This window comes from Microcaecilia unicolor, chromosome 2, assembly GCF_901765095.1.
Source record: "Microcaecilia unicolor chromosome 2, aMicUni1.1, whole genome shotgun sequence".
In the NCBI taxonomy this organism is placed as follows: Eukaryota; Metazoa; Chordata; class Amphibia; order Gymnophiona; family Siphonopidae; genus Microcaecilia; species Microcaecilia unicolor.
The window spans coordinates 1,659,583-1,676,951 of NC_044032.1; the positions used below are offsets into that span (position 1 = coordinate 1,659,583).

At 43.1% G+C, this 17,369-nt stretch overlaps 1 protein-coding gene across 1 annotated transcript; it reads left to right on the forward strand.

Moving 5' to 3' along the window:
- The first annotated feature begins 5,144 nt into the window (after window positions 1–5,144).
- LOC115462751 (scavenger receptor cysteine-rich type 1 protein M130-like) lies at window positions 5,145–16,411 on the forward strand. The gene is made up of 3 exons (XM_030192733.1): window positions 5,145–5,573; window positions 7,332–7,646; window positions 16,208–16,411. Exons 1-3 carry the CDS (start codon window positions 5,366–5,368, stop codon window positions 16,261–16,263), a joined length of 579 nt encoding a protein of 192 aa, XP_030048593.1. The 5' UTR covers window positions 5,145–5,365; the 3' UTR covers window positions 16,264–16,411.
- Window positions 16,412–17,369: the final 958 nt, after the last annotated feature.

The window sequence follows — 17,369 nt, forward strand, 5'->3', positions numbered from 1 at the left end:
ACAGGGGTACATAGACTTTTGAAAGCCTTAAGGAACCCAAAGTGTGGGAAGGAGGAGGAAAAGAAGGGGAGGGAACGGGGTGAGGGGCATTAGGAACAGGGGAGGGGGCCCTGCCACACACTCTCATTCTCATACACACACTGTCACACAGACAGTCTCACTCTGTCACACACCCGCATATTCACTCTGGCTCTCTCTCTCAAACATACACACTCCCAGGAAAACCTTGCTAGCGCTCATTTCATTCGTTCCAGAAACGGGCCTTTTTTACTATATATATATATATATATATATATATATATATATATATATATATATATATATATATATATATATATATATATATATATATATATATATATATATATATATATATATAAAGGTATACAAAATAAACCACTCTGGCAAAGCTTTAGCTGAATATAAAAATACTGGCTAATAAAATTACCAACTATATTGTCACACTACTAAACACTCTGATTCTTACTGGTTACTAGATAACATTACACAACGGAATGGTAATACTACAACTATGTTGCGAGGTAGCACGGTTATTAGCAGCTTATCTCCTGATCACGGTTATGACTATAACCAGTCTTTTGCTCAGGTAATTACCACTCACTAAACCCAGACTAATAGGAAATAAATCACTGTATCTCTCACCAGGCTGACCTTCGTGGCAGTCTCTCGGGAGTTGGCACAGGATACTTCCCAGGCTCAAGCTGAGTTTCCAGCGAGTCTTACTCAGAGCTAGGACAGGTACTCTGCAGCAGACAGGGAAGGCACAGGTCACTCCGTGCAGGTAGCTGAACCAAATGGTACTTTTCTCCAGATGCACAGTTCATAAGATGATGGGCCTTATCAGCTCTCCTGGGTCTTCTTTCCAGCTTCCACCTTCTTCCCAGGATTCCGACCAACTGATTTTTTTTCTTGTTCCCGCTTTTCCCAGTACCTCTCAGTCAGGTGACTGCAGGAACCCAATCCCGATCTTCTTCAGCTCACTGCATGGCAATAAGGGTCCGTTGTTCTTGACCTTTATTTATTTATTTATTTATTTATTTATTTATTTATTTATTTATTGCATTTGTATCCCACATTCCCCCACCTATTTGCAGGCTCAATGTGGCTTACATAGATTTGTTAACATTATCATTTCAGGATATCAGATACAGCTAGTAATGTGTAACGATCAAGGAAGGGAAGAGAGAAGAAGGAAGAGAGTGATTGGGGTAGTTATAGAAGGTGGGCGTTCATAATTGAGTGGGTTGGTGAGGTGACTTAGTGAGGTAGTAGGCTCTCATTGTAGGCCTTGTTGAAGAAGAATGTTTTCAGAGATTTTCGAAAGATAGTTGTTTCGTTGATTGCTTTCAAGTCTGTAGGTAATGCATTCCATAACTGCGTGCTCATGTAAGAGAAGGTAGTGGCATGCATCAGCTTGTATTTAAGTCCTTTACAGCTGGAGTAGTGCAAGTTGAGAAATTTGCAGGATGATTTTGTGGCGTTTCTGGAAGGTAGGTCTACTAGGTTTTGCATGTAGGTTGGGGTGTCTGCATGAATGATTTTGTGTACAGTCGTGCAGATCTTGAACGCAATGCATTCCTTAAATGGGAGCCAGTGAAGTTTCTTTCTTAGGGGTTTTGCGCTTTCATATTTAGTTTTTCCAAATATGAGTCTGGCGGCCGTATTCTGGGCAGTTTGGAGTTTTTTGATTGTCTGTTCTTTGCATCCGACGTATAGTGCATTGCAGTAGTCCAGATGACTTATTACCATTGACTGTACCAGGGTACAGAAGGGGAAGAAAGGTTTTACTCTTTTAAGTTTCCACATGGTGTAGAACATCTTTTTTGTCGTGTTTTTCACGTGGGTAACAAGAGTGAGGTTTCGATCAGTGGTGACTCCTAGAATTTTCAGGTTTTGTGAGACAGGAAGGGAACAGTATGGTGTGATTATGGTGGTGAAGTTTTTTGTGTTATGTTGTGAGGTGAGTACCAGACATTGTGTTTTTTCTGCGTTAAGTTTTAGTTGGAATGCGTCTGCCCAAGTGTGCATTATTTGGAGGCTTTGGTTAATCTCGTTGGTGATTTCATTTAGATCCTGTTTGAATGGGATGTAGATTGTGACATCATCTGCATAAATGTAGGGGTTGAGGTTTTGATTGGCTAGTAGTTTGGCTAGTGGTATCATCATTAGGTTGAATAGTGTTGGTGAGAGAGGGGATCCTTGGGGGACTCCACACTCAGGTGTCCATGGGGGTGATCTGTCCGCATTCGTTGTTACTTGGTATGATCTTGTGGTCAGGAATCCTTTGAACCATTTGAGAACTGTGCCTCCTACTCCAAAGTATTCTAGTATATGTATTAGTATATCATGGTTAACCATGTCAAAGGCACTGGACATGTCGAATTGTAAGAGGATGATGTTGTTACCAGTTGCAATTGCCTGTTTGAATGAGTTCATTGCGGACACTAGTACAGTTTCGGTGCTGTGATTCGTCTGAAATCCTGATTGGAACTCGTGCAGAATTGAATGTTTATTTAAGTATTCAGTAAGTTGTTTCGTCACTATGCCTTCCATGAGTTTGGTCATGAGCGGAATAGATACTACTGGTCGATAGTTGCTTAGGTCCATTGTGCTTTTTTTAGCATCTTTCGGTAATGGAGTGAGCAGGATGTTTCCTTTATCCATGGGAAAGAGTCCATTTTGAAGCCTGTAATTTATGTGGTTCGTGAGGTCTGTTTTGAATTGTTTGGGTGCGGATCTTATTAGACTGTTAGGGCAGATGTCTAATTTGCATTGTGATTTGGCGTATTTTCCGAGCCAATATGAGATCTCTTTTGATGAGAGCGTGTCAAAGTCAGTCCATGATCGATCTGCTGGGCATTCTCAGGGTTTTGGGTCTAGACATTCAAGGATATTTGTGTACTCCGTTGTGTTAGTGGGTATCATGAGTCGGAGCTTTATGACTTTTTCATTGAAGTAGTTTGCAAGGTTGGTTGCTGATGGGGTATCTGAGTTGTTGGAGGTGACCTTGATAATATTTAGAAGATTGTTTACGAGCAAGAAAAGTTTATGTGTATCCTTGTAGTTTGGTCCTATTTTGGTTTTGTAATTGGTCCTTTTAGTTTGTCTGATAGTGTATTTGTATTTTCTTTGTAGTTGTTTCCAGTCTTTGTGTGTGTTTTCGTCTTTTTTCTTGCTCCATGCTCTTTCTAATCTTCTGACTTGTGTTTTTAGTTCTTTCAATTCTTCGTTAAACCATGGTATTGAGTTTTTTCTATGTGAGGTTCTGGTTTGAAGTGGTGCTATATTGTCTAGTATTATTCTGCATCTGTTATCCTAATCTTGGAGAAATTGGGGTGAGTCTGTAGGTATTGTCCATTCGTCGGTGTAGAATTGTTGCCAGAATGTTAGTGGGTCTATTTTGCCTCTCGTAGTATATGTTTGTTGTTTTTGTTGTGTCTTTTTTGTTCTCTAGTGGAGGGAATGGTTTGCACTGTAGTGGTCGGACCATGGCCTGGCTGTCCATTTTGTGTCTATTAGTGTGATAATTGGTTCTGGTGAGAATTTGTGGGTGATGATGTCTAGTGTATGTCCTTTGTTATGGGTTGTTTCATTGTGGTATGCATTTTCTGTTTCTCACCCGGCTTGCTGGAGCCATGTCTCACTCCCTTTCAGCTTCTCAGGGAGATAAAGGGGGGGGGGGGGGCTGGTTTGCCCACAGTATGTCCTTGGTGTTACGTGACTGCTAGTGATTTTCCAGAAAACTGAATTAGCTAAATCACTCATGTGTAGGTCATAGGTTGCAGACTCCATCTTGATGGAATAGGATTATGCAGGCCAAGACCAGCAAGGCGAGACACACAGGGAAATACCCCTACAGTACCTGAGGCAATGGAGGGTGAAGTGACTTGCCCAAGATCACAAGGAACAGCAGTGGGATTTGAACTGGCCATCTCTGGATTGCAAGACCAGTGCTCTAACCACTAGGCCACTCCTCCACTCTGTATGAGGATGCCAGAGTGAAACAGAGTTATGAGCTTTTGCAGCAGAGACTGCACCGCTTGTCAAGCAACAAAACTATAAGTTATGTTCTCCGTGTTCAAGTTACTACATTAAAAGAGATTTGTTTGAGAACTGAGAGTGCGTCTGGGTGATGTTGTATGCTTACAGTATTGGGTTTAACTGCATGCTAATCATTCTGGGAGTGATAAAGGCTTGCCTCAGACTTGACACTATTTTACATTCTTTTAAGTAACAGTAAAGGGACAAATAACTTGACCTAAATTCCTAACACAGCCTGATAAATCTAACTGGTCCATATTTAGGGGGGTAGTTAAGTAAATATTCAACTGAAAAACTAGCTAGTTAGATTCAGCTGAATATTTTCCTAAGGACAGATAAAATTATTATTATTTATTATTATTATTATTATTTATTAACATTTATATAGCGCTACCAGATGCACGCAGCGCTGAACACCTGATACAAAGAGACAGTCCCTGCTCAAAAGAGCTTACAATCTAAGTAATACAGACAGACAAGACAGTTATGGGTGAGGGAAGTAATGGGTGAGAAGGAAGGAAAGGACAAGGGGAGGGCAATTGAGTAGTGGCTAGGAGCTAAAAAGCATCAGTGAAAAGATGGGTTTTCAGCATAGATTTGAAAACAGGTAGAGATGGAGCTAGACGTATAGGTTCTGGAAGTCCATTCCAGGCATAAGGTGCCGCGAGAGAAAAGGAGCGAAGCCTGGAGTTAGCAGTGGAGGAGAAGGGGGACGACAAGAGAGATTTGTCCAGTGAGCGGAGTTCACGGTGAGGAATGTAGGGAGAGATGAGAGTGGAGAGGTAATGGGGGGGCTGCAGAGTCAATTAAGCTATTGGCTAATGATGTTGCGGTTCTTAGCTGACATGTGGCCATTAGATAAAGGTGTGGTAGCCATTAGTAAGATGTGTGGCCTTCCGATACCAGTTCCATAGTTCTTGTGAAATCTAATAAACAGCCCCAGTTCTTATGGTTTCACACAGTAGCCAATCAAAAAGTAGAATCTAAAACTCTAAAAGCAGCAGCCCTCATCTCCTGATGAGACCCGGAAGGGAGGCGTGAAAAACCACAAGTGAGAGGCCTGTGAGTGCATTGAACACATGTGTATGACATCCTTGTTCTGTTCTCTGTAGGTGTCTCCAACGTCAGGCTGGTGAATGGAGGGAGCCGGTGTGCTGGGAGACTGGAATTTTATTACAATAACACATGGGGGAGAGTTCAGTCTGATTTATACGGTCGTGCACAGTGGAACCTGCCAGAGGCCGCTGTAGTGTGCAAACAGCTGGATTGTGGACCTGTTCTGGAAGTGGGCCCAAAACAGGATATGCAGGAAAAGAGAACATATGACGTAAAGAGAATTGAAGGAACTAATTCACGTATCCCAGAAGATCAGCTGCCAGAAAATATACACATAGAATATTCGCCCTGGGATGTTTACTGCAGCGGCACAGAGTCGTCCATCTCGCAGTGTGGGGCCAGCAGAACGAGACGTCAGCCGTATCAGCACATCCACACTGAATGCTCAGATTCAGGTACGTACCAGAATCACAATGCTCAGCTCAGAAACACGTCATCAGCAAAATAAGATTTATTTTATGATTCTTTCCAATCCAGTGGATGCTGGAAGGAAATTATACATTGTCCCCCAATATTCAGCCAGCGGCAGGCAGTGTGGTTAGATGCACTGAACCTGGATATTGAGTGTTGGGTCGTATCCAGTGACTGGCTAAGCAAATATTAAGCGCTAGCCGGTTAAGTTAATAGTGGTTAAAGATAAGCCTGCTATTAAGCAGCCTATCTTAACCACTCCACTTAGCTGCTTTAGCATTGAATATTCACGCTTAACCGGCTAAGTTGTGTGATGTGGAGGGGGATAATTGAACGGGGGCGCCCATCTCTAAGGACAGCCCTGTAAATGGCGGGGCAACCCATATTATTGAAACAAGATAGACGTCCATCTTTCGTTTCGATAATACGGTCGGGGACACCCAAATCATGAAATTTAGGTGGACCTTAGAGATGGTTGTCCCCGGTTTTCGACGATAATGGAAAACGAGGACGCCCATCTCAGAAACGACCAATCCAAGCCATTTGTTCGTGGGAGGAGCCAGCATTCATAGTGCACTGACTGGTCCCACTAACTGAACGGAAAAAGCCCTTCCTTTACTGATCCGGAAGGGAACGGGCATGCATGAAAGAAATTGCATGCAAATGAGCTGCTCGCTCTTAGCTCATTTGCACGCGATTTCCTTCTTTGTGATTCAGACGTGCATCTTCATTGTTACGTTGTAAATTTTACTGTGAAACCTAGTCACTGAACTGTATAGCTTTCTGAATAGTTTCTATGTATGAAAACAGCTAGTAACTAAATCCTGTAGTTTACTAATAGTTGTTATGTGTACATTCTCCTAGTTGACAAAACCTTTTCACAGGGCAATTGCACCCTAGGGTTAAACTGTAAAATCTGTCTGTTGAAATCTGTTGATAGTGATATCGAATGGTTTGATTCATTTTATATTTCTTGACAAAATCAACAGAATGATTGGATACCAATTCATTCAAATTGTCCAACCCCTTTCCCCTCCAACAAGTCAGGGTAATTGGGTAGATATTATGATGTGTATTGGTTAAGAGACGGAAGTACACCCATACCAGTGGCGTAGCCACAGGTGGGCTTGGGTGGGCCAGGGCCCACCCATTTATGGCTCAGGCCCACCCAACAGTAGCACATGTTTAGTGGTAACTGGTGGGCATTCCAAGTTCCACCAGCTGAAGATTTTCCCCTGATAGTAACGAAAACACTACTCTCCACGACACCTGCGCATGCTCAGTTTTGAGTGCATGCCTGCTGCCAAGGTGGAAAGAAGCGTTTTCCTACCAGCTGAGATAATTTGTTTTTGGTGGGGGGGGGGGGGGGGGGGGGAGAACACTTGGTGCCCACCAAATTCTTGCCTAGGCCCACCCAAAATCTATTGTCTGGCTACACCCCTGACCCATACCATGCAGGACTGTTGGGTAGTGTAACTCTTAGCTCCACGAAGGAAAATAGAAACAGTACTGGATTAAAAGCAAGAGTATTCCATAACGTTATTGCAGCTAACTGGGACACAGAAAAAGTACTGGTTGAATATAGAACACGAGTGTCCTCTATATCATATACAGTCACTGGATTAGTAGTGGCTGAATAGAAGGCACGCCGGTCACCACTAGGGAAAGATGATTATTGTTTCCTTATGGACACTTCTGAACAGTAGAATCTCTGTCTTCTTTTCTTGTCTTGTTTTTCTTAGGTGTTTCTGGTGTGAGGTTGGTGGATGGAGACAGCTCCTGTGCTGGGAGAGTAGAGGTTAATTACAATAACACCTGGGGCACCGTCTGTGACTATAGATGGGACATTGAGGATGCCACAGTAGTGTGTAGAGAGCTCGGTTGCGGGTCTGCCGTGGAGGCAACACGAGGTGCTCATTTCAAGGCTGGTTCTGGTCCAGTTTGGCTGAAGGCTGTTTTCTGCAGTGGAAATGAAACTCAGATATCTCAGTGTGGATTGGTGATGTCAGTACATTATCCATGTGACCACAGCCAGGATGCTGGAGTCATCTGCTCAGGTAAAGATACTTTCTGCTGAAGAAATATTTATTTATTTATTTTATTAGGATTTATTTGCCGTCTTTTTTAAGAAATTTACAAGGCGGTGTACAGCAAGAGCAAGTCAAGTATAGACAATAGACAATTACAACAGGAAAAATATTCAAATTACAGGAAACATAAAATAGAGTAACAGGAGTTAGAAGATAAGGGGACTAATCTAAAGAAAGTTGCATGTGAAGTCAGAAAGGTGCATGAATATAATTTCAACTAGGGTAGGACAGTTTGTGCATCCGCTGTTAGTCCTTGTGTGTGGCCAGCAAGTTAATCGCTTCTCCCATTAAAGGCTTGGGAGAAGAACCAAGCTTTCACCTGCTTCCTGAAGTAGAGATAGTCTTGGAGTGCATTCCAGTGTGCATCCAGCATGTGGGGGGCTACTCCAGAGATGGCTCGCTGGTGGGTATCACATCATGTGATGTCCTTTGGTCAGGGAAACTCCTCGGGAGAACCTTAGCGACCTTGGAGGTATATAAAAGAAGATCCTGTTCTTCAAACACTCTGAGCTATTTCCTTTAAGGGCTTTGAAGGAGCATTTTCAAAAGAACGTCCAAGTCAGAATTGGGATGTCCTATTCATAACATCCAAAAAAAAAAATGTCTATCTCATAGCTATTTTTGAACAAGAAAAATCTCAGGATTTCCTGTTAAAAATACTTGAGAAGGATGTTCTTATACTGAAAACATCCAAAATGAACAGCCATTTTCCAAAATTAAAGTCCAAACTATGGGTGCTAAAAAGCTAGGCTCAAAAATGTCTGTCTGGCATCATTTGTACAAAAATGGCCAGAGATATCACAGTACAAACAGAAAGGCTCTCCAGATCCGCACCAAAAATAGATGCAATACAATATGGGTCTCAGTGTAAAATATCTTTATTAAAATTAATTGATGTGGTCCACATTTCACCCAATTAAGGGCTGCTTCAGGGGTATAATACTAAAAACAAACATAAATTCATATAACAAACATACAGAATAATATAAAATCATAAAAAGTAACAAAATATCCAGCATGTTGTATGTTATGTTCTCTGAGGACAAGCAGGCCTTCCTATTCTCACATTTATGTGATGTCATTCAACGGAGCCTAGTGCGGGAGCTGACCAGCTACATCACTTAGAACTTTTTAGCAGCCCCACACCGCACATGCATAGATGGCTTTCTGCCTGAACCACGAATGCCATCTCCTCGGTCTTAGTTTTTCCGTGGAGCTGAGAGGACCCATCTTCTCTACGCGGCATGTTTTTCAATCTCTTAGTGCCTTTCCTTGTGGTTCTTTGGTTTTATTTTCTCCTCTTTTTACGTTGTTTTTCAGTTTATTTATCCTCTTCACTTTTTCCATACATTTTCCTACAGTAGTTTTTCCAGCAATTTTAAGTTTCCTTCTTTTTGCTGCGATCGGCTAGGTCCTTACTTTGGCTGGGGCCCTGACCTCAATTTGGCCACTGCCCCATTTTTCAGAGTGTCAAGATTGAGGAGTTTAATTTGGCCTCAATATTTTTCTTAGTGGCCCAGAAGACCCTCCAGTGGCTTCAAGAGGTGTGTCCAGTGTAATTGGGTAATTTCTATCACAGGCCCATACTCATGGTGCATCAAGTGCCTTGGGCCATGACCCTAATTCTTGATCTCTCTCTGTTTGCAAATTCAGTTGAGAACACAGAGAGCTTGGCGGGCCCAGCAAGAGAAACATTTTGGTTCCTCGAAGCACAGTGTATCGACACCAGCACCAGAAGCGTCAACCATCATCACTAAAAATACTTCGACATCCACTGGGAGTACACCATCATCGAGGAGGTCTTTACCTCTCTCAACATCGGGCACTGACAGTCAGCCCCAGGATCGATCATCATCAGATCTGACACCCAGGGCATGCAAAGGTTTGGTATCGCCCTCATCGGCACTGAAAGATCACGATGCAGTGCCCCTGAGGGAAGCCCAAGAAGCACAAGCATAAGTATTCCTTGATGCAAAGTGCCGGGACATCAGCATCGCTGATACCCAAGAAGTGCCAGCACCAGGAGGAGCACTCCCCCTCCTTGAAAGAGGTGCCAGTGCACCAGTCTATGAGCAGTCAGGGTCCAGTTTCTTTTTTTTTTTGTTACATTTGTACCCCGCGCTTTCCCGCAGGTTTAATGTGGCTTACATATTGTATACAGGTACTTATTTGTATCTGAGGCAATGGAGGGTTAAGTGAGTTGCCCAGAGTCACAAGGAGCTGCCTGTGCCTACAGTGGGAATCAAACCCAGTTCCCCAGGACCAAAGTCCACCACTCTAACCACTAGGCCACTCCTCCACTCCAATACTGACACTTTCTTCAGCTACTGCCCTACTGGTGCCCCCACCTTTTCTGATGCCTTCCTTTGATGAGTGGTTCTGGGTCATGCTCAGGGAGGAGCTGGTGCAGATGCTATAGTCACAGGCCTCTCCTGCATCGAGGGTGATTGTGCCATAGGTGGATCAGCTTGAGCTTCTCCATGATAAGCCCCCGCTGTCGGTGTAGATCCTTGATTCTGGCGCCTCAGTGGGTCTTGACATCAACTTGAAGCATTCAGGACTCCCTTTGATGGTGGAGGAAGCTTCCTTCTGAGACTCAGAGGAGGACCCACATTACTTCTTGGAAAAGGATTCATATGAAATACCCTCTGATCCCTCCTCACCACAAGAGATGTGAAAATCTCCACCTGAGGGACTCTCTTTCACTGGTTTTATGAGGGAGATGGCAGCTGCTGTCCCATTTCAATTGGAGACGGAGGAGGAACCTACAGCGGAGATGTTGTCTATCCTGGATTACAAGTCACCTCCTAAAGAAGGGGTCACTGTACCATTGCACCCTATCCTTAAGGACGCAAGAACTGGGAAATTCCCCTCTCAGTGCAGGTCACACCAAAGAAGGTGGATACTCAATACCTTATCCAGAAGCTCCCGGATTCGAGAAGGCACAATTGCCCCACAACTCCATGGTAGTTGAATCTGCTCTCAAAAGGGCTAAGAGTTAAAGGTCTCATGGCTCGGTGCCCCTGTGGAGAGAGGCTTGGACCTTAGACTCCTTTGTGAGAGACTTTTCAGGCCTTGATGCTTGTTGCCCCCATCCAGTCCTACCAGCTCTATACGAGCATTTACACGGAGTTCCTAGAAAACTGTATTCTCAGTCTTGCAACTTCTCTCCCTCCAGAACAGGTCATAGAGCTTTGCCAGCTTGCCAGTAAGCAGATGGAATGCAGGACATATCTGGCCAGCAATGCTTATAATATCTTTGATATTGTGTTCAGACTCTCGGTCATGGGTGTGGGAATACGCAGACTCTCATGGCTGTGTGTTTCTGACCTGGAACCAACAGTTCAGCAGAGGTTGGAGGATATACCATGCCAGGGGGACAACTTGTTTGGTGAAAAGGTGGAGGAGGTTGATGATCGCATCACGAAGCATAGCAATACAATCCACACTTTGTCTCAGCACCCTCCCTCTGCTGCATCCTTCACTCAAGGTTTTCTAGTGGGCCTAGGTGGAAAACCTATTAGTCTCAAAGGCATAGGTTTCTGCCACCTTCTCATTCTTCTCAGACTTCCAAGGTCTCTTGTCCCAGGCCTCATCAACCCTGAGCCCAGAAACCCCAGCAAGCTCCCCTGTCAAAGCAGGGAATGGGCTTTTGATTGGCTCCAGTAGAGCATAGCTACACTCAATGTAATCATTCTGGATGACTTACTAGTGGAAGGGAGTCTAAATTTTTACCACCTTATATGGCCCCTTGTAACCTTCAACCTGTGGATTCTTCAAATAGTCCATTGGGGTTATGCCCTGAATTGATGTAAAAAACCTCCAAATTATCCTCCAAGAGTGTCGTTCATCAGCTCTCAGCACAAACATGTACTTGTAGAGGAAATCGCCACCCTTCTAAAGGCAATGAGGTCGAGCCCGGACCACCAGGGGAAGAAGGGAAGGGATTCTATTCCAGGCACTTTCTTGTGCTCAAAAAAAAAGAGGAGGATTCCATCCCATCCTAGACTCTGAATGAATTCCATATCAAAGAAAAGTTCAGGATGATTTCCATGGGCACTCTTCTCATAATTTAGGGGAATGATTGGCTATACTCCCTGGACTTAAAGAACGCCTGTACCCATATTTTGATACTTCCCAGTCATAGGAGGTATCTCACTAGCATTATTGCGTTTTTCCGTTTGGCCTCATATCAGCTCCCAGGGTGTTTACCCTAGTGTCTAACAGTAGTGGCAGCATACCTATGCAGACTGGGTGTGTATATCTTTCTCTATCTAGACAATTGGCTGCTTAACAGTATGTCTCAGGAAGAGGTGACAGAGTCCATGCACTTAACTATTTGGATATGTTGCAGGCTCGGGCTTTTCTCCTACAAGCGAGAGCAAATACTGTGGTGGCGCTCACTGCACAAATATGGACCAGCACGCAGGTCACAGCTTGCCAGATGTTGAGATTGATGGGCCTCATGGCCTCGACAGTGCATGTCACACCCATGGCATATTTCCATTTGAAAGAAGCCCAATGGACCCTAGCTTCCCAGTGGTCCCAAGCAATGGGGAACTTAGCGGATGTCATTCGCATTCCCCCAGAGTTGGCTCGTGCCCTTTTTCTGGTGGGTCACACAGGCATCCCTGCAAAGTAGTAGGGATCCCAAGGGGGTACTGCAGTAAGCTTCACATAAAAGGTGAGGAGTAGCCTAATGGCTAGTGCAGTGGGCTTTGAGCCTGTTGACCTGAGTTCGATTTCCACTTGAACAGTCCCTGCTCGACACAGCTTACAATCTAATCAAGGACAGACAAACAGGACAAATAAGGGATGTGGGAATGATAAAACAGACATGGGTACTGAACAAGTGAACAGGGGTTAGGAGTTAAAAGCAGCTTCAAAAAGGTGGGCTTTTAGTCTAGATTTGAAGAGAGCCAGAGATGGAGCTCGACATACTGGCTCAGGAAATCTATTCCAGGTATATGATGCAGCAAAATAAAAGGAACAGAGTCTGGAGTTGGCAGTGCAGAAGAAGGGTACAGATAAGAGATTTACCTAATGAATGGAGTATAGGGAGAGATGAATGGAGAGGTACTGAGGAGCTATAGTGTGAATACACTTGTAAGTCAATAATAGGAGTTTGAACTGTATGCGGAAACGGATAGGGAGACAGGCAAACAGAACAATAAGGGTAAGGGAATAAAGAGGTGAGGATAAAACATCTGAAGCTGTCATAGAAGCTGGTATGTACTGTTTCTTTCAAATCTTGTGCGGTAGGAGGGGGCAAATGACCACTGGGGTAGTAAGTGGAGGAAGTCATTCCTTAATCTCTCCAGTGGTCATTTAGGGCACCTTTTTGTGACTTAGCCATGGGTGAGAGAGGTCTAGACTAAAAAAAAACTTGTAGCCCTGGATGTGTTTGCTATGTTCCATTATGGCAGAAAAGCATCCAAGTTTTGTGAATGCCCAAGTCCTGCTCCCAATATGCTCCCAACATACCCCCTTCTGATTTATTTATTTATTTATTTGTTACATATGTATCCCACATTTTCCCACCTATTTGCAGGCTCAATGTGGCTTACATAGTACCGGAGAGGCGTTTCAGACTCCGGTGTAAACAAATACAAAGTGATGTTGTGTTAAGATAAAGTTCATGTGGCCCAGCCACACTAGGGAATCGTACAACGGAAGAGTTGTGTTATGTCCATTACGCTCTTTAGTTTGGTTGTGTTGCAGAGATCAGGCATTTATGTTGGATCAGTAGGGTATGCCTTTTTAAATAGGTTAGCTTTTAGTTTTTTTTCCGGAATTTTTGGTGGTCGTACGTCATTTGGATGCACTGCATCTAAACAGTATAGAAACACATCTTAAAATGGGTTTCAAAAATAGCAATTTGGATGTTTTTGGGAAAAAATCCATCTGCCACTTTGTGGACATTTTTGTGTTTTAAAAATGAGCCCCTAAATCCCTCAAGCTGCAGCCAAATGGGATAAGCCCCTTGTATGGTATCAACTTTTTTTTTTTATTATTGTTGTCTTGATAGATGATATCTTTTCTCTCTGTTAACACTTCACTTGGCATATAAGTGCAAAGGCATAAAATACAAAGTACTGCATGCATCAACCTTCTCTTATATGAGCACGCAATTCTGGAATACACTACCACGCAACCTGAAAACGATCTACGAATTAACCGACTTCCGCAAACTATTGAAGACTCATCTCTTTGAGAAAATTTACTGCAAGGATCAAAACACATGAAGTCCATACACACTAATAGAAATGCATCAATACACTCCCTTCTGAATTCTCTTCCCCCATACTTTCTTCACACTTAAAACTCTACCCACGGATAAAATTGTTATACCCTAATGTTCTCTTGCTATTGTTCTATTGTCCTATCATTTCCCCATTGTTACATTCCGTTGTTCTATCCCTCAAATGATATTTTGACTTTGTCTTTCCTTAACTCTTCACAATGTAACCCATAATCGTAACAAATTGTATTTCCATCATTTACAATGTATTGTAAGCCACACTGAGCCCGCAAACAGGTGGGAAAATGTGGGATACAAATGCAATAAATAAAATAAATAAATAAATATGTTCTAGTAGGGAAGGAGAGGGAGGGTTTAAGAAAATTGCCAGGTGCCAGGAGGAGTGGCCTAGTGGTTAGGGTGGTGGACTTTGGTCCTGGGGAGCTGAGGAACTGAGTTTGATTCCCAGCACAGACAGCTCCTTGTGACTCTAAGCAAGTCACTTAACCCTCCATTGCCCACTGCATTGAGCCTGCCACAAGTGGGAAAGCGCAGGGTACAAATGTAACAAAAAAAAAATAGATACTATTGGAGGTTCTACATGGAATGTTGCTATTCCACTAGCAACATCCATGTAGAAGGCTGCGCAGGCTTCTGTTTCTGTGAGTCTGACGTCCTGCACGTACGTGCAGGACATCAGACTCACAGAAGCAGAAGCCTGCGCAGCCACATTGGTGATCTGCAAGGGCCGACTTCTACATGGAATGTTGCTAGTGGAATAGCAACATTCTATGTAGAATCTCCAATAGTAGCACCAGTGGAGGAGTGGCCTAGTGGTTAGGGTGGTGGACTTTGGTCCTGGGGAACTGAGGAACTGAGTTGGATTCCCAGCACAGACAGCTCCTTGTGACTCTAAGCAAGTCACTTAACCCTCCATTGCCCACTGCATTGAGCCTGCCACAAGTGGGAAAGCGCAGGGTACAAATGTAACAAAAAAAAAATAGATACTATTGGAGATTCTACATGGAATGTTGCTATTCCACTAGCAACATTCCATGTAGAAGGCTGCGCAGACTCACAGAAGCAGAAGCCTGCGCAGCCACATTGTTGATCTGCAAGGGCCGACTTCTACATGGAATGTTGCTAGTGGGACTCTGGGCAAGTCACTTAACCCTCCATTGCCCCATGTAAGCCGCATTGAGCCTGCCATGAGTGGGAAAGCGCAGGGTACAAATGTAACAAAAATAAAATAGATACTATTGGAGATTCTACGTGGAATGTTGCTACTATTGGAGATTCTACATGGAATGTTGCTATTCCACTAGCAACATTCCATGTAGAAGGCTGCGCAGCTGTTTCTGTGAGTCTGACGTCCTGCACGTACAGGACGTCAGACTCACAGAAGCAGAAGCCTGCGCGGCCACATTGGTGATCTGCAAGGGCCGACTTCTACATGGAATGTTGCTAGTGGAATAGCAACATTCTATGTAGAATCTCCAATAGTAGCACCAGTGGAGGAGTGGCCTAGTGGTTAGGGTGGTGGACTTTGGTCCTGGGGAACTGAGGAACTGAGTTGGATTCCCACTTCAGGCACAGGCAGCTCCTTGTGACTCTGGGCAAGTCACTTAACCCTCCATTGCCCCATGTAAGCCGCATTGAGCCTGCCATGAGTGGGAAAGCGCAGGGTACAAATGTAACAAAAATAAAATAGATACTATTGGAGATTCTACATGGAATGTTGCTACTATTGGAGATTCTACATGGAATGTTGCTATTCCACTAGCAACATTCCATGTAGAAGGCTGCGCAGGCTTCTGTTTCTGTGAGTCTGAGAGTCTGATGTCCTGCACGTATGTGCAAGACTTCAGACTCACAGAAGCAGAAGCCTGCGCGGCCACATTGGTGATCTGCAAGGGCCGACTTCTACATGGAATGTTGCTAGTGGAATAGCAACATTCCATGTAGAATCTCAAATAGTAGCAACAGTGGAGGAGTGGCCTAGTGGTTAGGGTGGTGGACTTTGGTCCTGGGGAACTGAGGAACTGAGTTTGATTCCCGGCACAGGCAGCTCCTTGTGACTCTGGGCAAGTCACTTAACCCTTCATTGCCTACCGCATTGAGCCTGCCATGAGTGGGAAAGTGCGGGGTACAAATGTAACCAAAAAAAAAACAAAAAACCTAATTATTGCCAAAAATGGTGCCTATCACTATAAATGCTTTATATGTTTGTTGAGTGTATGGATAAGTAGAATAAAAATAACCAACAAATTATTATTTTTGCTTTCAGGTGACAAGAAAGGAAGAAAAAGTGAGGAGACCAGCAAAGATGAACCTTCAGTGTAGAAGAAAAGATTTATGTTATTAAAGATTGTTTTAAGAATGTTACTGATCGTATCACATAGGGACCATTTTTATGCTACCAAATCAAATAACAGATCATACACTTCAATAAAGTAATTTCAAATCAATAAATGTGGAAAAGATCATGATATCAATAAGAGGTAAATTCAGTTATTGCATATCTAGCTTTCCCTTTAATCATCACTGGTTATCTCATACATATATTTTTATTTATTTGTTACATTTGTATCCCACATTTTCCCTCCTATTTTGCAGGCTCAATGCAAAAACATATAAAATTTGCAAAAGTTCAATACCTTGAAAGGAAATACAAGCATTCATACATGTGGAAGATATCAAATCAAACAATTATTGGTTCATGGGAAAACTATGTCAAAAATGTATTTCAAAATAAAACAAACAAACCTCCACAATACTGCAAAGTTGCAAACTCAATAAACTGGGGTTATTAATAAAGTATGAGATGAGAAAGCCTCAATGAGCTCAGTCTGGCTCGTTTATTATCATTGGCATGAAACACCTCTACATACCTATTATCATTTTTAATGACTCAATTTTCATTTCTTGCTTACCTCAAAAGTCCTTGAATAGAAATGAATATTCTTGTCTGGCTGTAAAAATGAAAATTGATTGATTAAAAATGATATCAGGTATGTAGAGGTGTTTTATGCCAATGATAATAAATGATGTCATAAAACATACCAAGAAAATCCTGATGTAACAATTTATTAATTTATTTTTTAAAGCGTTCAGTCTTTTAAGAGTGTGTGTTCTTTCCAAAAAAAGTATGTACCCTTGATGACATAGCTCCTATAGGGGCTTGGCGTGTGGCAAATCGGGTTTACCGCCGGGCTCGCCCTTGCTGCACGCCGCTCCTGGCACTGGAAAAGACATTTTTATTTTCTAGTGCTCTAGAGTGGTGGATGCTTGGAATGGCCTCCCGCGGGAGGTGGTGGAAATAAAAACGGTAACGAAATTCAAACATGCGTGGGATAAACATAAAGGAATCCTGTTCAGAAGGAATGGATCCTCAGGTCTTAGCTGAGATTGGGTGGTTAGTTTAATATATGGTAACATATATTAAATGC